This window comes from Pithys albifrons, chromosome 15, assembly GCF_047495875.1.
Source record: "Pithys albifrons albifrons isolate INPA30051 chromosome 15, PitAlb_v1, whole genome shotgun sequence".
In the NCBI taxonomy this organism is placed as follows: domain Eukaryota; kingdom Metazoa; phylum Chordata; class Aves; order Passeriformes; family Thamnophilidae; genus Pithys; species Pithys albifrons.
The window spans coordinates 3,670,169-3,692,055 of NC_092472.1; the positions used below are offsets into that span (position 1 = coordinate 3,670,169).

The 21,887-nt window shown below is 56.7% G+C and overlaps 3 protein-coding genes across 16 annotated transcripts in view; 2 read left to right on the plus strand and 1 right to left on the minus strand.

Annotated features, from left to right (window-relative positions):
• The first annotated feature begins 2,131 nt into the window (after positions 1 to 2,131).
• On the plus strand, positions 2,132 to 6,267 carry APBB3 (amyloid beta precursor protein binding family B member 3). Its single transcript, XM_071570418.1, is given in 13 exon segments — positions 2,132 to 2,260; positions 3,094 to 3,284; positions 3,559 to 3,635; positions 3,877 to 3,934; positions 4,122 to 4,262; positions 4,632 to 4,767; positions 4,962 to 5,074; positions 5,163 to 5,250; positions 5,395 to 5,478; positions 5,578 to 5,709; positions 5,712 to 5,769; positions 5,771 to 5,972; positions 6,049 to 6,267. Coding segments are annotated over 13 exon segments (1,545 nt in total). The 5' UTR covers positions 2,132 to 2,211; the 3' UTR covers positions 6,265 to 6,267.
• Positions 6,268 to 6,359: 92 nt separating this feature from the next.
• SRA1 (steroid receptor RNA activator 1) lies at positions 6,360 to 7,897 on the plus strand. The gene is made up of 5 exons (XM_071570417.1): positions 6,360 to 6,486; positions 6,662 to 6,787; positions 6,963 to 7,171; positions 7,287 to 7,395; positions 7,483 to 7,897. Exons 1-5 carry the CDS (start codon positions 6,462 to 6,464, stop codon positions 7,698 to 7,700), a joined length of 687 nt encoding a protein of 228 aa, XP_071426518.1. The 5' UTR covers positions 6,360 to 6,461; the 3' UTR covers positions 7,701 to 7,897.
• A 781-nt stretch (positions 7,898 to 8,678) lies between these two features.
• ANKHD1 (ankyrin repeat and KH domain containing 1) overlaps positions 8,679 to 21,887 on the minus strand; it is a 120,023-nt gene continuing 106,814 nt past the window's right edge. For 4 of the 14 annotated variants that reach the window (XM_071570496.1, XM_071570495.1, XM_071570491.1 and 1 more), the window contains 7 exons: positions 16,264 to 16,458; positions 14,950 to 15,204; positions 13,704 to 13,879; positions 12,614 to 12,778; positions 12,123 to 12,169; positions 8,938 to 9,111; positions 8,679 to 8,766 (listed from right to left, as the gene is read on the minus strand). In XM_071570496.1, the coding sequence (XP_071426597.1) occupies positions 8,958 to 9,111; positions 12,123 to 12,169; positions 12,614 to 12,778; positions 13,704 to 13,879; positions 14,950 to 15,204; positions 16,264 to 16,458 (992 nt within the window). In that variant the 3' untranslated portion in view covers positions 8,679 to 8,766; positions 8,938 to 8,957. The other 10 variants (XM_071570490.1, XM_071570489.1, XM_071570487.1 and 7 more) reach the window with 10 other exon arrangements.

The window sequence follows — 21,887 nt, forward strand, 5'->3', positions numbered from 1 at the left end:
TAGGAAGGTAAAACTCAAGCCAAGGAGAAACCTTATGCCCCTTCTCCAGCATTTCATTATCCAGGGCAGAAGAAGAGTTCTGGTCTCTAGCCCAGCACCAAAAATAACACCTGCCACTGTATTTCTGTTTCAAGCACAAATCAAGCCAACCAAATCCAGATCTCTCGCTCTTCAGGGCCAACACCAAAAAATTATGAGAGTTGCAGAATTACAAGATGCCTCATGTCTTTCCATGAGGAGTATAAGCTTTCCTTATTCTTGTCCTTACACTTTCCTGATCATCTTGTGAACCAATAAAAAGCTTCCTCACTCTCTCCCAGACAGCTCTGAGCAGGGAGCATGGCTGCACAGAAGAAATGTGATTTAATGAGGGTCTAGGAGAGACTGCAGAGCTGGAACAAGCTGCCAAGGCAGGCAAGAATATCTACCACTGCCCACACACCACTAAACCCTTTTCTCTCTCCTCCATTTGCCCATGCTCGTCCCTCCTCTTGGCCCTCCCTTTCCCCTTCCTATGTCTGTTCCCCTTAACATCCCATATGACGTTTCATACAATCCCTGGGCTCTGCTTTGCACCATCTCCACATTCTCCTCCCTCGCTGTAAGTCTCATATCACTGTGGGCCATCATTGTCCTGAAGATTCATGACATTTGCAGGAGGAAGTTGTGTAAAGTAAATCACCTTGGTGGGCTTGGATGAGCAGAAAGAGCAGTGGGAACAGTTTGTGTTGGGTCTGCTCAGTCGAGTGTAGTTTTTAGAAGTGAAGTGTGTGTTAAACTAAGGACAAGGAGATGTTCATCAGAGGAAATCACAGCATTTACAAGTCACCATAAGCCTGTTCCTGGTAGGGGTGAGATGACTCATGGAAAACAGGGAAAATTAAAAAAAGGAATCATCACTTGGTTCACTGGTCTGGGCAAAGCAGGGGTCAAGGTAAGCCATGTGACCCCTCAGACACGTCTGAACGCAGGGAGCCATGAGCCTCCCTTGCTCCTGTCATGTTGGGGTGGGGTGGGTTGGGCAAATAATGTCCCAAGGACACAGTGCTTGAACGGGGTCTTAGAAATCTGACTAAATCTGGACAGATGCAGAAGGAAAATCCTGTAGCCAAAAAACCAGCTGCCAGCATAAGAGACAGATGTTACTGTGGGCAGCCACAAAGCCGGATTACAGAGCTGGTGCTGTTGCCAGGCCAGTGGATGTGAGCAAGGTTTAAAATGCCTGTGGGAGAGGAGGATGTCTCACAAAATCAGGGACGGGTTAGCCCCTGGAGTGCATGAACGAGGCCAAGCAAAGAGGCAGTGCCCCAGTGGAAGAGAGGGAACAAGCATGGAAAATTCATCTTACACTTCCAAAACCTGCAAACTCTATGGATGAATGTGCATGGAAAGGGTCAGGGCAGTTGAGACAACCTGAGAGGCTCGAGGACACAGGATGTATGCAGGACTACAAACCTCTGGCTCTGAAGAAGGAAAGGTTGAGGCCACGGACTGGCTGGACAAGCCACACAGAGTAATCCATCTTGGAATATTTCATCAGGCACCTGTGGCTTGGAAGAACTTTGCCCCTGGCTGCACGTGAGGGCTCCGTGGGGTAATAGAGGTGTACAAGAAATGTCTCCAGAGCTTTTGCCCCTGGGTATGAGACATTAGTCAGGATTTTCTGCTCAGGGTAGTATGGAAAAAAGTCTCAAACGGGACATGCAAAGCTCTTGGCACCTGGTGAGAAGGGGAAGGTGACCAGCATGAACATTTGGGTGCCTTCAGTACTGACTGATGGAGGCTGGACACAAGTGGAGGGGAATCAGCAGACCTGGGCATGCATGGAAGAGAAGAAATGTGGGTGGAGAGGAATGACGGTGATATGTGGAGACAGGAAGGGGAATGGAGGAACCCTAAAGTGGGTGGAGGGAAAGGGGATGAATCTGAGGGCACAAGGGGTTGACCTGGCTCCGCTGCCGCACGCGGAAACCTCCTTCCCAGCTCCCAAAGCCCCTTCCCTCCCCAGGGTCTCATTTGCTGCCCCGACACACCCGAAAAGTCGCGGATCCCCCCTCGCCTTTCCCAGCTCTCCCGGGCGATCCCCCCGCGCCCCCCCGGCTCTCTCCATCCCCGCCCCGGTCCCGCCCCGGTCCCTCCTCTGCCGCCGCAGCCGCCGCGGGTGCGGGCCTGGGCAGGCGGCGGGGGAGCCGCGCCGGGGGCGGCGAGGCCATGCTGGGCAAGGACTACATGCTGGCCATCGTCCTGGTCAACTGCGACGGTCAGCGCGGCGGGCGCGGGCAGGGCAGGGCAGGGGCACGAGCACTAGCGCCGGGGCGCGGGGATGAGTTGCGGGACCGGGCTGCGGGATGGATGCCGGTTGCGCGGCCGGGGCTGAGTTGAGGGGCCGAGTTGCGGGGCCGGGGCCGGACCCCGCGGGTGGGAGCGGCGGCCGCGCCCGGCGCTGTCCGCGGTGCTGATCGGGGCCCTCCCGGCCCGGCCCCGCCAAGGTCGCGGAACCCCCCCCCCCCCTCACCTCCCGGGCACCTCCACCCCCGTGTCCCCCACCCCCGGGGCACCCGCACCCTCCCATCCCCGGCACCCCCATCCCCCAGAACCCCGCGGCCGGTCGGAGCGCGCCGCCCCCGCGGGTCTGGGCTCGCCCCGGCCGTGCTGCGCCACCGCCCCGTGTCCGTGTCTGTCCCCGCGCAGCGATGGGGGGAGGCGGCCGCATCCCCGGGGCACAACACCCGCCCGGCCCCCGAGGTCTGACCCGGCCCTTTCCCGGCCCAGGGCAGGGCAGTGCTGAGCTGGCGGCCGCGGGCGCTGCCCGGACGCCCGGCAGGGTGCCCGGCCCGGCAGGCCCAGGCTGTCCCTGCCCGCTGTGCCCCGCCGGGGTCCCGCTGCCCCCGGGTTCCAGCGCCGGGGTCTGCCACTGCCATAACCTCGCTGGCGCCGTGCCACATTCCTTTGCCACGCTCCTTTCCCGGGCCATGAGCCCAGCCACGCACCCAGAGGCCACCGCGGGACCCTTTCGCTGCTGGGCAAAGCATTGTGCAGCTGGGGTGCCTTCCCCTCCTCCTCCTGCCTCACACACTCCCTCTTTCTGCCCAGACAACCTCTGGAGTGACCAGAGCCTGGAGACAGACCCCGACCTCCCCCCAGGCTGGAGGAAAATCTGTGACTCTCTGGGCACCTACTACTGGCATGTCCCGACTGGCACGACGCAGTGGCAGCACCCTGCACGCACCACCAGCCCAGGGGGGCACCCAGAGGCTAATGGAGATGAGACACTCCAGGGAAGGGTAGGGGATGTGGGTAGGGGGTGTGGGGGCTGGTGTTGGATCCCTCCCTTGGCAGCACTCTGCTCAAGGGCCCTCTTGGCATTGCTCCCCTTGGAGCAGACCTGTCTCTGTCAACCCAAAGTCCTGCTCAGTTCATTCCTGGCCAGAGCTAAGTGCCTTGAAAGGCTCCAGCAAGCCCCATGTGGGTTTTGGCCTCATCCTGGCTGCACGGGATATCCACAGGCCCCCTGTCAGCCTCTCTTGCAGCCCTCACCCCTTTCCTCTTGTCTCCCAGGAATGCCAGGCACCCACAGCGAAGCACTTGGCAAAGGACAGGCCCATTCCCAGCCCCATGGCCTCACTGACCCGGAGGTAGGGCTACCCTTGAGCTTTGCTGGCTTGTTTGTGGGTACCATTGATCCTTCACCAGCTCTGGATGTTGGGCCTCAGTGCCCTCCCAGAGCAGCCACCCCTGATGGAACCAGCAGGACCATGGGATGCTTCCCAGCTGGTGGCATGGGAGTATGGTGGTGCCAGGGCATCCTGGTGCTTCCCTGGGTGCCCCAGGGACCATGCAGAGGGAGCTGCCCCTCACTGCCCCGTCCCTCTGCAGGCCCTCGCTGTCCTGGCACGGAGATGACGTCCAGCACAGCGCAGAGCCCGGCTCCAAGGTACCGCATCCCGCCGGCTCCACTGCTGCATCGTGGGCTGGGGCTGGCAGGAGAAAGGCGGGTGGCAGCTGGCAGGGACGGGGCTGGGTGGGAGCCAGAGCAGGGGTGACCCCGCTGGCACAGCGAGGGGTGCAGGATGGAGGTGGCTGTGCCAGCGGGCGCTGGAGCCCCACATGTCTCTGCTCAGTGCTTTGCTGTGCGCTCGCTGGGCTGGGTGGAGATCCCCGAGGAGGACCTGGCACCTGGGAAGAGCAGCATTGCCGTCAACAACTGCATCCAGCAGCTCTCCAACAGCAAGGGCCAGGGCTCGGCAGAGAACCGGGGTGAGGTGAGAGCCTGGGATGGGGCTGCCAGGCAGGGTCCCACTCCAGAGCTGCTGCTGCCGAGGCTGGACCATGCTGAGGGGGTAGCAGGGACAAGTGCCAGTGGCAGAGTCAGCTCTCCACACAGGGTATCATTGTGATGGTTCCAGATGTGGGGCAGGTAGGTCTGACAGGGTTGTTCCCTGGGGACAGGAGTGCCTGGTGGATCCCCATACATGGGAATGGTACCTGGGAAGGGCAGGGGTGGGAATCAGAGCTGTCTCCATGCTTGGGGCTGAGCAGGCTGGGGGAATAGGGGTGTCCCTACATGTGGGCTGGGTTCTGGGGAAGCCCAGGCTGTCTGCCGGGCTGAGGGAGCAGCTGCCCCTCTGCAGGGTCAGGACCTGGTGATGATCCTGAAGAAGGACACCATGAGCCTGGTGGACCCACTGGACCGCAGCCTCATCCACCGCCAGCCCATCCTCAACATCCGTGTCTGGGGCGTTGGCTGCAACAACGGCAGGTGCCGGGGCCAGGGCAGAGCTGGGGGCTGGGGGTGGCTCTGCCCACTCGGGGGAAGGCACCTCAGCAGTGACCTGTCCCCTCTCCTCCCTCCCTGACTTCCACCGTGGCTGCAGGGACAGGTAAGGGGGCACAGGGCTGCGGGGCAGTGTGGGGAAGGGGCTCTGTCAGGGTCTCACTGGCTTGCTCGTGGCCTTGCAGAGACTTCGCCTTCGTGGCCAGTGACAAGGACACCTGCGTCCTCAAGTGTCACGTCTTCCACTGCAACGTGCCCGCCAAGGGCATCGCCAAGGCCCTGCACGAGATGTGCTCCAAGGTGGGATATCCAGGGGCTCTGGCAGGTCTGAGCGCGGCCCAGGGGTCTCGAGGGCGAGGGGAGGCACCGGGACCCCTGTCTCTTGCAGATCGTGGCTGAGCGAGCCGTAGCGAGCAGCCGCCTGCCCCGCGCTGCCACGCTGGAGCCCATCCCCGCCGAGGACCTGCCCCTGCAAGGTACCGTCCCCCAGCGCTGCCGGTGCTGCCCCTGCCACAGCCCACCCCGGGCAGTGGGTGTGCAGCAGCCAGAGCTCGGGGCCCTTGGGGATGGGGGACACAGCAGGGGACACAGGGGTACCGCCACCTCTCCCGTGCTGGCAGTGGATATCCTGGAGGCGGTGAGGCAGTCGATGCAGACCTACGAGGCGCTGTACATCGGCAGCCTGCCCGTGCCCAGGGCCATGGGTAAGCGCCGCTGCTCCCTCCCCGCAGCTGCGGGATGCCCCGGGAGCCCCTCCTTGGGCCGGGGCGGGTGGGATGGGGACGGGCTGTCCCTCTCCGCAGGGATGGACGTGTTGAACGAAGCCATTGAGAAGCTGACGAGGAGCCCCGGGCGGGAGAGCTGGACTCCCTCCCTCATCTACGTGTCCGACACGGCCATGCGGGTTCAGCCGGCGCAGGTCGGGGGGCTCGGGGGAGGGCGGGCACGGCTCTGCCCGGCACGGCGGGCCCGGGGGGGCGGCCAGGGATGGACGGGCAGGGGGTGCCCGCAGGAACCCGAGGAGGCGGCGAACAACATCTGGGAGTGCCAGGTGCGGTACGTGACCTTCCTGGGGGTGGGCCGGGACGCGCACACCTTCGCGCTCATCGTGGACACGGGGCGACGCTTCCAGTGCGCGGCCTTCTGGTGCGAGCCGGACGCGGGCACCATCTCGGAGGCGGTGCAGGCCGCCTGCATGGTGAGCGCCGGGCACGGCGGGCTGGGGGCGGCGCCGGGGCCTCCCCCCGCGCTGCCCGACCGAGCTGTCCCCGCAGGTGCAGTACCAGAAGTGCCTCGTGGCGGCCGCCCCGGGGGCGCAGGCGAAGAGCGGGGCGGGCCGAGCGCGGGGCCGGGCGGGGCCGGCGGGGGACGGGGCGGCCAAGGCGGGCGGCGGCGGCGGCGGCGGGGCGGGCTCCGGGGCCCGCAAGCGCGGCCTCTTCTCCTTCCTGGAGGTTTTCCGCCTCCGCCGGGCCCTCCTGCACAGCCCGTAGCGGGCCGGGCCGGGGCCGGGGCCGGGGCAGGAGCAGGACCAGGAGCAGGAGCCGCCGAGGGTACCCTGGCCCCAGTCCCTGCCCCAGCCCCGCTCCCGGCCCCTCCCGGCCCCGCGGGGCGGGGACGCGCCCGGCCCGGCCCCTCCCATCCCGTGCCGGCGGGCGGAAGGGGCCGGGCCGGGCCGTGACGTGGCGGGATGGCCGAGTCCTACGTGAGACCCGGTGAGGGGGCGCGGGGACTTCCGGCGCGGGGGCAGCGGCGGGGCCGGGGGGGGTCCGTGTGCGGGGCCGGAGCGGGCCGGGGGGAGCGCCGGGAGGGGCCGTCTCGGGCGGAGGGTGGGTGAGGGTCCCCCCCGGTGTCATCCCCCGGGTCTCACCGCGCTCTTCGCCGCCGCAGGGAACCGGGAGCGCGGCTGGAACGACCCCCCGCAGTTCTCGTACGGGCTGCAGGCGCAGGCCGGGGGCTCCCGCCGGACCCCGCTCACCCGCCGGGCCGCGCCCCCGCCCGCGGGGGCACCCACAGGTCAGCACCGCCCGCAGCCCCCCGTGCTCGGGGCCGGGTCTGGAGCCCCCCGTGTTCGGGCCCCCAGCCCCCCGTGCTCGGGATCCTCCCGCAGCTGCCCGTGTCGGGCTCGGAGCCGCCCGTGCTCGGGCCGGGCTCTCGGGCTGACGGGCCCCGCCGCCGCCTCTGCCCGCAGGTGCCCCCCCGGGCCCGGGCGCTGCCCCCGCAGACCCCGCCGCGCCGCCGCCCCGGGCGCTGGGGCCGCCCCCGCCGGGCCCGGTGGGGGCTGTCCCCCGGTTGGAGGCGCGGCCGTGCCCGCAGGAGGAGCGGGAGTGCAGCGTGGCCGCCGACACCGTGCTGGCCCCGCTGCGGGCGGCCCTGGACTCCTGCCGGCCCTCGGTGCAGGTGAGGCCGCGCCCGGCCGGGCCGGGGGCTGCGGGCAGAGCCACCCCTATCCCGGGTACCGCCCTGCGCTGGGGCGGGGCGGGTCCCGCCGCTCCCAGCTCCCCTCTGCTTCCAGAAACAAGTGTGCAATGACATCGGGCGGCGGCTGACAGTGCTGGAGGACGCGTGGGCTCAGGGGAAGCTGTCGGCACCGGTGAGGAAGAGGATGAGCCTCCTGGTGCAAGGTATGGAGTGAGGGGGTCGCAGCTGGGCCAGGGGTGCCCTCGACCAAGGGGACCGTGCGCCCCGTGACAGGGTCTTTGTCCCGGCAGAGCTCCAGCAGCAGCGCTGGGACGCGGCTGACGAGATCCACCGCTCGCTCATGGTGGACCACGTGAACGAGGTGAGCCAGTGGATGGTGGGCGTCAAACGCCTCATCGCCGAGACACGGAACCTGCCCGACCCAGCGACGGACGGCAAAGCCGAGCCTGGGACCGAACCCGAGCCCGGGACCGAGACCAAGGCCGAGCCGGGCCAGGAGGAGCCCTGACACCGGAGCAGGCTGCGGACTGTGAGCGGGGCAGCCCCTGCCCAGCGCCGCCGGCAGGAGCAGCGCCCCCGCTGCCGGAGGGAGCCTGGGCATCCCGTCTGCCTCCCAATCCTCATGCAGGAAACGAGGATTTTAATCATTGCGACATTTTAGTGGCGATTCATTATGTTTAATAAACAGCACCAACCTGCCCCTGGCCACGGTCTGCCCGAGGGTTCTGGCACTGGTGGGTTCTGGGTCTTGGAGGCAGTGGGATACAGGATTGCTGGCTAAGGCCATGGCTGCGTTGCTCCCAGCCAACAGGATGTGAAGGGAAATCAGCACCTGGTTGCAGCAGGCAGCGCTGCATGTCCCTGCTGCACTGGCTGGCAAAGCCTGGCCCTTCTGGCCTCACATTTGGCAGTGGGGGCCCTACAGCAGCCCCAGGCCCAGCTCTGCTGCAGGAGGGGTCCAGGCTGGCTGTGGAGGCCAACGTGCCAGCAGTCCCCAGCAGCTGGGCATGGACAGGGTTTGTGCTGCTGCCCCAGCCCCTGCTCCCACGTGGGCTCCTGCCTTCCTGGCACACCTCAGACCTGAGTTTGGGACCCAAGAGACCTGGGTGGCCTCACGGACAGGCAGGTCCAGGGACAAACATGTGCCCACAGTTAGGTGTTGACTATACTGTTCTCCCCCAGCTTACACTCACACTCACCCACTGCCCCCACCACAGCTGGGCACAGAGCTCCAGGCCTTCACCGCTCCCTGCCTGCAGTGTCACCCTCTGTACCCCCTGGTGCTGCTCAGCTCCCTCCCCAGGAGTGTGAGGACCCTGCTGAGCCCCGACAGACACACACAGCATCAGCACAGGGGTTTCACGGTGTTTATTGATCAAGCATGAGCTCCTAGGCAATTGCACCAGCCACTTGTGCTAGAGCCTGAGGTGTCACACGTCCATCCCCAGCATCAGAGAGGGCTGCAGCCAGCTGGTCACAGTGCCAGCACCTCCACGAGGCCCAGGAACAGGCCCAGCCATGGCCTGGAGACAGGGAGCTGGAAACTCAGATGTCCATCTCAAACTGGTCTTGATCTGCAAAGGGCATGGAGGGACACAGGGCAAGAGTTAGGACAGGGCTGCCTTGGGACACACGAGTAGGGCAAAGGGGTCAAGAGCTGGAACTGGGCCTCGGCCAGGCTCTCCCCTTGCCCCCGTGGCCAGGGAGGTGGTCCATGGTGGGGACCGTGTGCCTGGGCTGCTCACCTGGCATGGCCTCTTCACTCTCATTCCGCTCCTTGAGCTCCTCCAGCTTGGCGAGGCTGGACTGGGCCAGGGATGTGACACCGGGGGTCTGGGGCAGGCAGCAGGGAGGGGTCCTGGCCGCGGGTGAATTCTTGCACTCCAGCAGGAACTTGCGGTCGCAGATGATGCGGGTACCTGCCAAAAGCAGGGGCTGTCAGGCACTGCTGGCACTGCCACCCCCCTCCCTGAGCTGTGCCCAGAGCAGGGGGTGGGATCCAGGGCTAGGCCATGGCTCGGGGACACACCTGGCTCTGGAGCCACCACGGTGCTTCCTGTGACACGTGTCCTGCCTAGCAGCTCTTCCCCACATTGTTCCTCCCCTTAAGCCTCCTGGAGCTCTGCAGGGCTCAGACAGGGGCTCCAACACAACAGTGGCCACCCCAGTGCTGCCTGGAGGGCAGGGCCAGCCCTGGGGCACACGGCTTGGCCTGAGCCCCACAGCCAGGCAGCAGCAGCTCCCTGGGGCGCCCTGCACAGGGCTGAGCAGCCAGGGCTAGGTGTCCCATGGGGGCAGCCTGGGGACCCTCCCATTATCAGCTCATCCAGCCACCCGCTGGGTTTGATGGGACACCTCCTCCTCCAGCCTGCCAGGTGTGCAGTGCCCACCTGGGGCACACACTGTGTCCCCCCCATGCCCCAACTGCCTGCCAGCAGCGCCCAAGGTCACATCAGCCCATGTGCCACCTCTGTTGCCCTGCTGTCCCTGCCCAGCCACCCCTTCAGCAGAGCACCAGTTCCCTGCCAGGCTCTGGCAGCAGGGTGCCAGTGAGCCCGTAGTTGTTCCTGCCTGAGATGCCAGGGAGCCTGGAGCTGCTGCCCAAGGTGCCAAGTGAGCCCAGAGCTCCTGCCTGACACCACAAACATGTTACACAGCCCACGCCTGCCATGGCCGCACAGCACCAGGCCAGGCTCCTCCACCCCAGAGCAGCTTAGTCGAAGGCACACGATGGACCCAGTGCCACAGGCTCAACCCAAACACACCCAGCTCATGGATGAGGCACACACTTCCCCAAGGACACACAGCAAGGAAAAGAACCTGCTCAACAGCTGACCCAGGGGCTTTGGTGGGGGGTTGGAAGGGGACAGGGGGAGGCCTGAGGAGAGCTCTGCCACCAGGGGCTGCTGAACTCAGGTGGGAGCAGTCTCACAGTAGCCCCCGTGCCTCCCCCTGAGCCAGCCAGCCCTGAGGGACCAGCGCTGCACCCACCAGCCCAGTGGCACCTGTCACCAACCCACTGCCCAGCTGCTCAAGCCCCAGGGTCTGCCTGTGTCCCCCTGCACCACAGGGCAGTGATGGCCTGACCTTGGAGCAGGATCTTCCTACAAAGCTTTGGGGTTCCCTTTTCCACTTCAGCTCAGGCTGCCACTGTCCCCTGGGCCTGCCTGTTCCTGGTGCCCATGTCCCCAAGGACAGAGCTGCACAGGGAGGTTCCAGCAAGGGACCTGTGCAGGGAAGAGCTGCCTACATATGAGGCAGGGCTGGGGCAGTCAAGTCCAGAGATATCCCCATGCTGGGCCTTGCCCCCTGGTGTGATGGAGTAGACTGTGTCACCGTGGAGCTGTGACCCTCCGAGTTGGGGAGACAGTGGCTCCCCTGAATGGGGCAGGAGGACATGGCAGTGCTTTGCTTGAGCAAGGGAGCCCACCAAAGTGGGCATGCCACCCCTCTCCTGCACGTCACCCTGAGAGCACACACTGCTGCACCACAACATCCCTTGTTTGTAATACCACTGCAGTGGATTGGACTGGGTGATCTTTAAGGTCCCTTCGAACCCAAACCCTTCTGTGACTGATTCTGTGTGTTTCTCCTTTGGTGTCTGCACTATCCATGGGGCAGCAGCAGGGCTCTTTTTTTGCATTCTTCCTCAAATACCAAGAAAAATATCAGAATATATCATCCAGTAGTGCTTCTGAGGTTGATTTGCCTGTGGCACACAGCCCTGCTTGTGCACTTTGGTTTCTAAGTACTTTCTTATGCTTTTCCTGGGGAAATTCTGCTGCTGCATGTTGGGATTTGTCTGCATAAGGTGGAGGAAGGTGAAGCCTCTACCTGGTCTGAGACCACTGAGAGTGGTCCTTCAGATTGGACACTATTTGCACTGCTTAAGGAATGGACCCAACATTCTGTGTAGTGACTGCATTGCCTTGGAGCAAAAGCAGAAATAAGCACAGTCTGAGTGCAGAAAGTGGAGAACTGGGTCAGGAATTCATGTGCATCTTAAGCAGAGCATAAAAATCCTCTTCTTCCTCATGGAAAGGACCTGAGAGCTCTTACCAGATTTAAAGTGTTAAAAGAAGCTTAGAATTGAATCTATTACGTTTTCCTCCAGTGGGAAGCACTTAGTTCCCAAGATCTGCTTCTGGGCAGGTGGTGAAGGAAACCTGTATTTACCCACCACTGTTGTCAGCCCTTACTTGCAGCCCAGAGAAAAACTCATCTCTCGGGCAACCCACCTGCAAAAAGAGTGCTGGATGCAGCAGAACTAACCCAGAAGGACAAAAAGGTAACACAGTAGCAGGTTCACACAAAAAGGCTCACAACTGGCAGGGGGAAGGGCTCTGCAGACACCTCCCAAATCCCAACTGCACCCAGGTGCTCACAATGTGACCCAGGGATGTGTCACCAGGCACGGGAGCAGCCAGTGAGGACAACAACATAGAGCCCTTTCCAAAATTCTCACACACAACCTATAAATGCTGTTTGCCTTTTATTGAGTATTCAGGTAATATTTCACATTAATACAGGCTACATGAAGTAGAGCCAACTGTATGACATGAAATTTACTCAGCTTTTCCTTTTAAGTCTGTAAACAATCACACAGGTATATTTACCTCTCTAAGAGGTTGAAATCATGTCACCAGCTAGTTCTCTGCTGCATACAGGGAGCATTCAGTAGTGTTTAGCCAAAAGCACTAGTTTTGTCTGATTTTTAAGTTTAAAGTGGCTAAACTAACTGAAGAACAGAATCAGGTTGTATAGGTAAGTTAATTTGTTCTTATACAACGGGCAATCAAGTTTTCATTGTTACAGCCTACAGAAAATCACTTAGTTAGGCACAGGAAAAAAAAACCCAGGGTTCTTCAAGGTCATAAAAATTCCCAAACCAGGCTAAAAAGGACAGACCCCCTTAAATCAGTTGACGTACTTGAGATGCATGTTTCCAATGTGAGGTGCCCAGGTGCCAGGCCAAATCTACAGCGAGAAATAAAAAGACAAATCTATTATGAAAACAAATAAAGGTTCCTTTAACAGTGTTTAACCACTGAGGGCGAGCGTAAGGCTTCCCCCAAAGACAACCAGACTGTCCAAAGGTGGGAGCTCTCCAGCTCCAGCCAAGGTCTGACTGACAACCTGCAGGGTGCTGAGTGCAGATACAAACCCTCTCACTTGTGACAGTCCATTACCTGGCTGAGCAGTCTTGAAATACTGCTCGTTTTACCTGGAAGGTTTGGCACCAAGAGGTCCAGAGATACTTTATGAACACTTACACACAGAGTAGGGAAAAGTCATGCAAGCAATCTCAATTCTAGTTTCAAAGAACTGAAAAAACCACCCATGTCACCAATCAAAAAATGGATATCACACCACTGTATAAAGCCCCAGGCAAGCCCAGGTGGGAAAAGGCAGCCACACTACCTGCTGAGCATCAGTACATTCTGTTGAGTTCTGGACAACTTTGATCATGGGATTCCAGGCAGGATCTGGAGTATGGAGCCCATTAAAGAGGGGCCCTCCTGGGCCATCTGCCAGCTGGGGGTGCGAGGGGATCAGGGTGCCGCCGTACATGGAGATGGGCAGGCCCTGAGGGGACAAGAGAGCACTTGGTGAAGGGTGGCTGTAGGACCACATCTGCCCAGGTGACAGAGAAAGGTCACATCCATGCAGTACATTCCCCAATGGCAGGAATCTCAGCACTGTGAGGGAACACTGGGGCAGACTATGGGACATGGTAACTCTTCAGAGCTGGAGACTCCAGTCAGCTCAGCCTTTTTTCTGAACTTACACCTTGCAGAGGCTGCAGCACACACAGAGCTTTGGGATGAGCCCACAAAGCCAGGGCAGCACCTGAACACTGATCTTGGAGCTCCCTCCTCTCTGCAGCCCGTGACAGCCACAGGGCACACGTGGGGCTGCACTGAGCAGAGCCCGGGCACAGCCTGAGCCCACCAGACTCTGTAATCCCTAAGGGACATGTAAAATATTCTGTCAGTTCAGAAAGAGCAAGTTACAGAGCAGCTCTTTCCAATTACAAGAACCCTTTCCCTGTGTGTGAATTATGCTGTTCTGCCATGCAGAATATCCCCAGAGCACATGCTACATCTCTTTCTGAAATGTGCTGTGAGTCCTCTCCTCCTGCCACTTCCTTAAGGAAGGTGTGTGGTTACTGTGGGCAGGATTTGTGCTGAAAGCATTAAGCAAACCTTTAATCAGCCTCAAGAGCTGAGCAAGCTTTGTGAAACCTTTCTAAGCCTCTGAGACACATTGGAGAGCAATGGAGGCCTTCAGCTACTGACCAGAGAACATCTGCAATCTACAAACTCTGGTTTTGTTTAGATGTGCCTCCAGGCTTGGGCAGTCCTGGGATGAAAGGAGGTTCAGGACTAGGGTGGTGAGCCATGGCAGGAGAGGCACACACACACATGGAGTATGAACAGGCAGAACAGGAGATATAACAAGGTCAGTCCTTGGTAATTTCATAGACTAAATCCAACCCTTTGTAACTTACTTTAGAAAAATCCACAAAACTATTTGGCATAGGTTGGTGGAAAATATTCGAGGGAGCCACTATTCCAGAATCATCTCGCTCCATGGGCTGATGCTGAGAAAACGTGCCTGGGTCCGACAGCTGCTGATGCATTGGGTGACTTCCCATGACAGGCTGGGACCAACCTGACAGGCCTTCTGGAAAGGAGATTGAAAAGGGCTGATTAAATTCACTGCAGATACTCAGGCGGAATTCAGCAGCTGCAAAGGCTCCCTAAAAACACACAACCAGAGGTATCTGAGGGCTCTGCTCTGGCCAGGGGAGACCTGACATAGCAGAAGGTACCTGCAGGTTTAGGCTGATTATAGAATCATAGAATCAGCTGGGTTGGAAGAGACCTCCGAGATCATCAATTTCAACCCTTCATCCAACCCCACTTTGATTACCAGATCAAGGCACTCAGTGCCACATGCAATCTCACCTTAAAAACCTTCAGGAATGGCAAATCCACCACTTCCCTGGGCAGCCCATTCCAATGCCTGAACACTCTCTGTGTAAAGAATTTCTGATATCTAACCTAAACCTAAACTGGCAGAGCTTAAGCTGTGCCCTCTTGTCCTACTGTTGGTTACCTCAGAGAAGAGACCAACCCCCACATGGCTACAACATCCTGTCAGGCAGTTCCAGACAATGCTGAGGTCACCTCTGAGCCTCCTCTTCTCCAGGCTAAACACCCCCAGCTCCCTCAGCCTCTCCCCACAGCACTTGTGCTCCACTCCCTTCTCCAGCCTCGTTGCTCTTCTCTGGCCCCACTCCAGCCCCTCAATCTCTTTCCTCAACTGAGGGGCCCAGAACTGAACACAACACTCAAGGTGTGGCCTCCCCAATGCTGAGTACAGGGGAAGGGTCACTGCCCTAGGCCTGCTGGCCATGCTAGTTTGGATCCAGGCCAGGATCCCATTGGCCTTCTTGGCCACCTGGGCACACTGTTGGCTCCTGTTGAGCTTCCTGTCCCTCAGTCCCCCCAGGTCCCTTTCTGCCTGGCTGCTCTCCAGCCACTCTGTGCTCAGCCTGGAGCGCTGGTTGGTGTGGCCAAAGTGCACCTCCTTCTTTCCACAGAAACTTCACCTCCCACCACTGACACCAGCCCTTTCTTCAGGATGTATTGCGTGGACATTGAGTTCTGACTGTGGAACTTTTCCTTCCACAGTCCTCCTGACAGGCCCTGGAAGACTCTTTGGGCTGCCCTGGGCTGTACAAGACTCACCAGACACGCTGTTGACCCCGAAGGACCAGATGCCACTGTGGCCCACGGGAGCTGTGAAGTTGGTTCCCAAGGGAGTGGGAGTGACGGAGCCTCCCTGCCGGATTCTGGCGAGTCTCTCTGTCCCGATGGGAGGGGGAACCTTTCGATCTTGGTTGGCGTTACCCGTTTTTGGCTGGCCCAGGTTAGAAGGTGCAGAAGCAGCTGAGAGGGGCGAAGATGATCCTGAGGAAACTGATGGAATAGGAGATTCACCTGCTGAAAAGAGTATTTCTTTTGCTTAATTACACACAAAGCATACAAGGTATTAAGCATAGATGCCACCCGCTCTATCCCCCAGTATTATCTCAAAGCAAACTATAAAACGTTTTAAAAGGCTTTTTTTTGGCAAGCATTCTTCAAGTCTTTCACAGGAATTCTGTCTACAAGTTATTTTAACTCTAAAATCAACGTTATAACACAAATGCTTTCAGCCATCAGAATGGTGATATTCTCATGACATAGCAGTGTATCTAAATTAATTGCAAGAAAGAATAAGAAACATGGAAGAGTTTCAGGAAGAGGTGAAAACGTCAGCCAAAATACCATAAATGTCTAAACAGCCTGGTTTTGGTATCCACCACTTCCAGCAGAAGAGAAATCAGACAGCTTCCCAAAGCCACAGGTGTGACCTAAGAGCGTAAGTCCCGCCAACTTCAGAAGCGTCACTGACTCTCCCTGGGAAATCCAACTTCCTTTGAGCACTCCTTTAAACATTTTGGTTCTTAAGCTCAGAGTGGCAGTGAAGTTGCATGCAGTGACATGAAAAACCTCTTCAGTTAAGATTCTGAATCAAAGACCCACATTTTCAGTAAAGCTACTTCCATGTTCTTCCCACCAGGAGGAAACCCCACTGTTACCTCGGATGATGCTCAAATATTTTGGACATTTTAAGTATAATTCCAGATCTCAATTGAAAAAAATTCAAGTATGACTTCAAACCATGATAAACATGACATTTTCACCTAATATTGCACTCATATGACTTAGAGGGGAATCTTTAGCTTGGTATAACCACCTCCACTCCCCCACAGCTTCATGCCCTCTCAGAGCCTACAATGACTTGGGTTTTTTCCCCAAATATACCTTTAGTAATGCTACCAGAACTAATGGCATGGGAAAAAATCCCATAAAACAGCCCAGCTTGGGATCTGCACGCCATCCTCACAGCTGCTAAAAGCAATAGGAAAGCATTTTGTGCATCACTGGGTAACCTCCCCTTAAGTTAGAGATCTACTAAAGACAATAGCTATGAATTTATAGTTAACTAAGACAGACCCATGAAGTTCCTACATGAATTTGTTGCGCTTGTCCAAGGATGTGGTGAAAAATGCTGTCTGTTAAAGCTGGGAGTCCCAACAGGCGCTGGCCCTTGAAGGTAAACCCGTGCTCCTTGTATGTTTGCTGAAAAGCCTGTCAAAGGACCTGAAGAAGAAGTTGTAGAGCTGTTGGATGGATCTAGAGAGGGTAAGCCTGAAATAAACATAAATTTGATTAAATATCTCTCTTTGGGAACCTGCTTCAAAGCACCAGAGAAAGCTGGTGCTCCAAATATAATTAAAGCATCTCATCACCTTCAGGGGCATCTGCACATGGTAAGGTCATTTTACAGGTGCATGATTCTCCCTTAGAAACCGCAGAGGCATTTCTGGAGGCTCTCTGGTTTGGCCTCAAGTTTTAGCAAAAACAGCCATCCCTTTGGTCACTGAAAGGAAATGATCTTAGCAGGGAGGGCAGAGCAGAAAAGCAGGGAGTGGCCAGGATCTTTGCTTACAAAAAAGCCACATGAATCCAACAGAGATACAGGGCTCTGTTAAAGTCCCAGACCGAGGAAGGAACTCTCTGAAGGATGGGCTTTGCCATCCCATAGGTACCTTCTTGTAGAGATCAGTCAGAGCAGGCTGTGGCCAGAGCGACAGGGCTGACACGGCACAGCAGCACAGGGGAGGGGGCTGCTCTTCCTCCAGGGATGTGTGAGAGGAAGACAGAAATGGAGAGCTCGAAGTCCCACAAAATATATATATATACATATATATATAAGGGGAATCACAGTTTTTTTAATAAGCCAAAGCTTTTAAATACTTCTCCAAAACGCTGTAAAAGCTCTTATCCCACGTCATTACCTGCAAGCAGAAACAGGCATGGCCATATGTTCCCCTGAGTTTTGGGTTTAGTTTCAAGGGCCTATTAAACAAGATTAGTTTCAAAACCACTTAAACATTTCCAAATGACCACAACCAGGACCAGCCTATATTGCTGCAGAGCGAGGTTGAAGGCTGTGCCTACAAACACCCCAGCACAAACAGCAGTGCTGCCAGGCAGTGCCTCAGTCACAGACTAGAGGGGCACCTTTCAGCACCTGGACAGTTCCTGAAAGCCAGGCCTTTCTCCCCTGTGTTACCAACCAAGTCCACCCCTGACTTACTGCTTCCAGGAGTGCCAGATCCAACCTGCTCACATGGACAGAAATGACCTGCTGGATTTGAAGGAGGGATTATTCTCACTAGCTTAAAGGTTCCCTTACAGCCAAGGAGAAATACACCCACTTGCTGGTGGCACAGGGTGCCCAGCTGAGAGACCCCCAGCGTGGGAGGACAGTTTTCCCAGTTTTGTCACACAGAAATCACACAGACTGTTCTGAGTTGGAAGGGACCCACAAGGATCTTCGAGTCCAACTCTTAAGTCAATGGCCCACACAGGGGATTGAACCCATGACCTTGGCATTATGATAACCAAGTTTGAACCAACTGAGCTAATCACAAAGTGCAGGACTCCATGGCTCTGAGGAGGATGCCAATGCCTGTGACTGCACTGTGGTCGACAGGAGCGTGTCTGGAGTTACAGATGGGCTCCAGCACCTGCCACAAGCCAACAGCAGCACCTGCAGCCCAGGGCCCTACCTGGGCACCTCCCACGGAGCCACGGACAAGCCACAGTGGCCAACACTCCACACACAGACATGGCAGCCAAAAGGCCTCTGTGATGGCCAATTCCACCACAAATCAAAACACAAGCTGCCATCTGGCTGACAAACCACCAAAGACCCCAGGTCTGCCCTGGACAGAAGGGAAAAAGAGGTGCTGCTGCCCATGGGCATTGCTGGGTTCCTAAACAGAGAATGAGGCAGGGATTTTGACAAAACCAGCTCTTGTGCAGGAGAGGGATGTCCAGCCATGTCTTTGGACAGCTCAGTAGGATGATGGGTACACAGCTTTTGGGTAAACAGCTTGAGAAGTGGAACGACTGGACAGACAAGCACACTTCAGCAGTGCTGGGTGTGTACCATGTGCTGAAGAGAGTGCAAGAGCCAGAGATACACAAATCCAGAGTTTTCAGATCATAAAAAACACTTTTTTCATTACCTTGCCCTTCATAACAGTGGATGAAAAACTTGGCTTGATGTTAGAAATGGATACTCTGAACAATCACTTACTGAATCCTGATTGCAGTAACGAGCTTCCTACTCATGCATTTACCAAAAAATCAGGTTTTGTAACACTAAAACCTTCTGCAATACCACACTCTGCAGTTACCTGGGCCATGAACTCAAACTCCTCATTGTGCTCTGGAAGCATAACTGAGCTTTTGAGAGGAGTGTGTCTATCTCACACAAACTGCTCAAAATTCAGTTTACCAAAGCCCCCGGGCACTTCTGCAGATGCTGCTCATTGTAAGGGCTACCTCCATCTTTAGAGACTGCCACAGTGCTCAGTCACTCCATGTGAAACAGAGTCCATTTCACACAATTCCTCACTCCTGCTGCTTCCTGAGTTGGCATCTTTCAAGTTTGTGACTTCTTCTAATGAGCAAGATCTCCAACCCCTTCTTAAAATGCAGAGGAAAGAAGGAACAAGTCAGTTTCTTTCAGTCTATTCCACAGCCTCCCCAAATGGTTGGGCTAAGCATGCCCTCACTCTGCAAGCTGCCAGGACAAGCAACCTAAAATTTGGGACAAATAGGTCATTTCCAGGACAGATCCACAGCCAGTATGAGCTGCAGGAAGATCTGTGCCTCAAAGCAACTGGTGAGTCAGAGAAAACTCAAGCTGTAGCTGAGCTTACCCCTGAACAGCAAAAGCAGAGTACCCAAACCCTACCCCGAGGTGAGAACTAAATCTCCACCAAGTCAGTTTAGAGGTGATCACCAAGGAATATTATTTGGGGAAAAATTTCCATGACTCAACTGTGCAAGACAGGCATAAAAGACACATTCTTGATCCTTGAGGTGTAGAGTCACACCCCAAGATAAGAAGATGCATGTCCACCTGCTCCAAAGCTGTCACCATCCCCTCTCACCACATGGAAATTGCCAGGCCAGGCCCAGGCTGCTCCTTGTCCGTGCTGCTGCTGGCCAAAGGATGAGCCAGCAGTGACTGGCCCTTCTGCCCCTCCTCAAAATCTCATGAACTCTGTCACTGAGCCCTGTGGAAACAGCCATGGAAGTCCCCAGTTCGATCCACCTTGGAGGCTGAGGTGGGGACAAGTCAGAGAATGAGTCAGATGGACAGGCCACACTTAGGCCCTGAGGGAAGGTGTTGGAGAGGTCCTCAGCCTGCTGTGCCCATTCCTTTCCTCACTACCACACCTTCCAAACATCCTCTTCTTCCCAGGCTCCCCTAAACCCACCTCCTCCTGACAGACAATTTAGATTCTGAAACAAAGGTGATCAAAAGCAGTGTGAATGAATCAACTTTTTATGACCAGGTGACCCACCTGGTGGATGAGGGGAAGGCTGTGGATGTGCCTGCCTGGACTCCAGCAAAGCCTTTGACACCATCTCCCCTGGCACACTCCTGGAAAAGCTGCAGCCCCAGCTTGGACAAGGGCACTCTGTGCTGGGTTAAGAACTGGCTGATGGCTGGACCCAGAGAGTGCTGGGGAATGGGGCTGTGTCCAGTTGGTGTCCAGTCACTCGTGGTGTCCCCTGGGATCAATGTTGGGCCCAGCCCTGTTTAACGTCTATTGATGATCTGGATGAGGGGATGGAGTTCACCATCAGCAAATTTGCACATGACACCAAGTCGGGGGAGTGTTGACCTGCTGGAAGGCAAGAGGGCTTTGCAGAGGGACCTGGACAGGCTGGGTAGGTGGGCTGAATACAATGGGATGGTGTTTAACAAGATCAAGTGCCAGGTCCTGCACTTTGGCCACAACAACCCCCTGCAGCAGAACAGTTTGGGGGCAGAGTGGCTGGACAGGGCCAGACAGAAAGAGATCTGGGGGTTCTGATTGGCAGCAGCTGAACATGAGCAGCGTGTGGCCAAGAAGGCCAGTGGCATCCTGGCCTGCACCAGCCACAGTGTGGCCAGCAGGACCAGGGAAGTGATTCTGCCCCTGTACTTGGCACTGATGAAGCCACACCTCGAGTGCTGTGTCCTGTTCTGGGCCCCTCAGTTCAGGAAGGATGTTGAGGGGCTGGAGCATGTCCAGAGAAGGGCAATGAGGCTGGTGAAGGGTCTGGACCAGAAGTCCTATGAGGACAGGCTGAGGGAGCTGGGGATGTTTAGCCTGGAGAGGAGGAGGCTCAGGGGAGACCTTCTCACTCTCTACAACTACCTGACAGGAGGTTGTAGCCAGGTGGGGGTTGGTCTCTTCTCTCAGGCAACCAGCAGTAGGACAAGAGGTTTAGGTTGAACATAAGGAAGAAGTTCTTTACAGAGAGAGTGATTGGGCTTTGGAATGGGCTGCCCAGGGTGGTGGTGGAGTCACCATCCCTGGAGGTGTTTAAGAAGAGACTGGATGTGGCACTGAGTGCCATGGTCCAGTAGCCAAGGTGTTGCTGGGTCACAGGTTGGACTTGATAATCTCAGGTCTTTTCCAACCTCACAGATTCTGTAACTAAGGACCTGCCTAACCAGTCACCTCCTGCAAAGCACAGTTCCAGCACCACACCTACATATTTGCAGTTTTTCTTCACTATGCAATATCCTAATCAAATCCCAGTTCAGAAAAAATGTTCTGTTCAAATATTTTTGAGCTTCAGTTGAGAACTTCACACTTATCTCCCCAAAGTCAACTCGTGAGCTGTCCTTGGCTGTAACAAACCTTCCTAACCCACCACAGAAACAGATTTAAACTGTCTTTCAAACACTTACAATCCTTTAAGGATACATAAAGCACCAAGAAATCCTCCCCCCTGACAAACAGATGACCTTTGCATAAGGGAACAGCAACATGTTTTGCTGCTGTGGGAAGTCCCAGTCAGCTGTGCTTGCATATGCAAGATACCAGTCAGAGCAATCAGCAGATCCCACTTGCCATAAGCTTCCTGCCTCAGGGGTTATTTCAGCAACAGCCATCTCCCATTTTAGAGGAAAAGCTGAACCATTGTCAAGTGTTTCTGGAGCCTGCTGAGAGTCTGGCAGCTCTTTATTAACAGTCTCTGATGAACAAGGTCCGTTTACTTTACCTCCCACATCTGGTTTTGCTCTCTAGGCTAAGACTGGATGGGGCTCACAGGTCTAGGTGTGCCCTGGCTTTGCAGAGCTATACAGTCCAAATTAAATAGCAAACACCCCAGTTCTGTGGCTAAAGCCAGTGGTTTGCAGGAGTCCTGCATGTGTGTAAATCAACTGAGAGGAACAGGAATGCTGAAAATCTTTCCTCACCATTATATCTTCCAAACACTTCCTTCTCCTTTAGTCTGAAAGTCAAACTATGTGAATTGTCCCAGCCCAGCATTCAAGTCGTGATGCATTAGCCCAAATACCCACACAGTGCAGGTTAAGCTCTCCAGCTACCCCAGGGTACCCCACAGCCACCCTGGCAAGGGCAAAGGGCAGCACAGAATAGATCTCTTGAGGGTCCCTTACAGCCAAAGGGGTGCAGCCAGTTGTCTGAAACATAGTTTGAACACTAAGATAAAAATCCTTCAGGCAGAGCACAGCAAGGGCAGGGAGCTCA

What these genes read in the sequence shown, in the direction of transcription:
- SRA1 (XM_071570417.1), top strand. Translation starts at nt 6,462, where the DNA reads ATGGCCGAGTCCTACGTGAGACCCG. An exon ending in CCTGCCGGCCCTCGGTGCAG is followed by an intron (nt 7,172 to 7,286) that starts GTGAGGCCGCGC and finishes CTCTGCTTCCAG; the next exon opens with AAACAAGTGTGCAATGACAT. An exon ending in GATGAGCCTCCTGGTGCAAG is followed by an intron (nt 7,396 to 7,482) that starts GTATGGAGTGAG and finishes TTGTCCCGGCAG; the next exon opens with AGCTCCAGCAGCAGCGCTGG.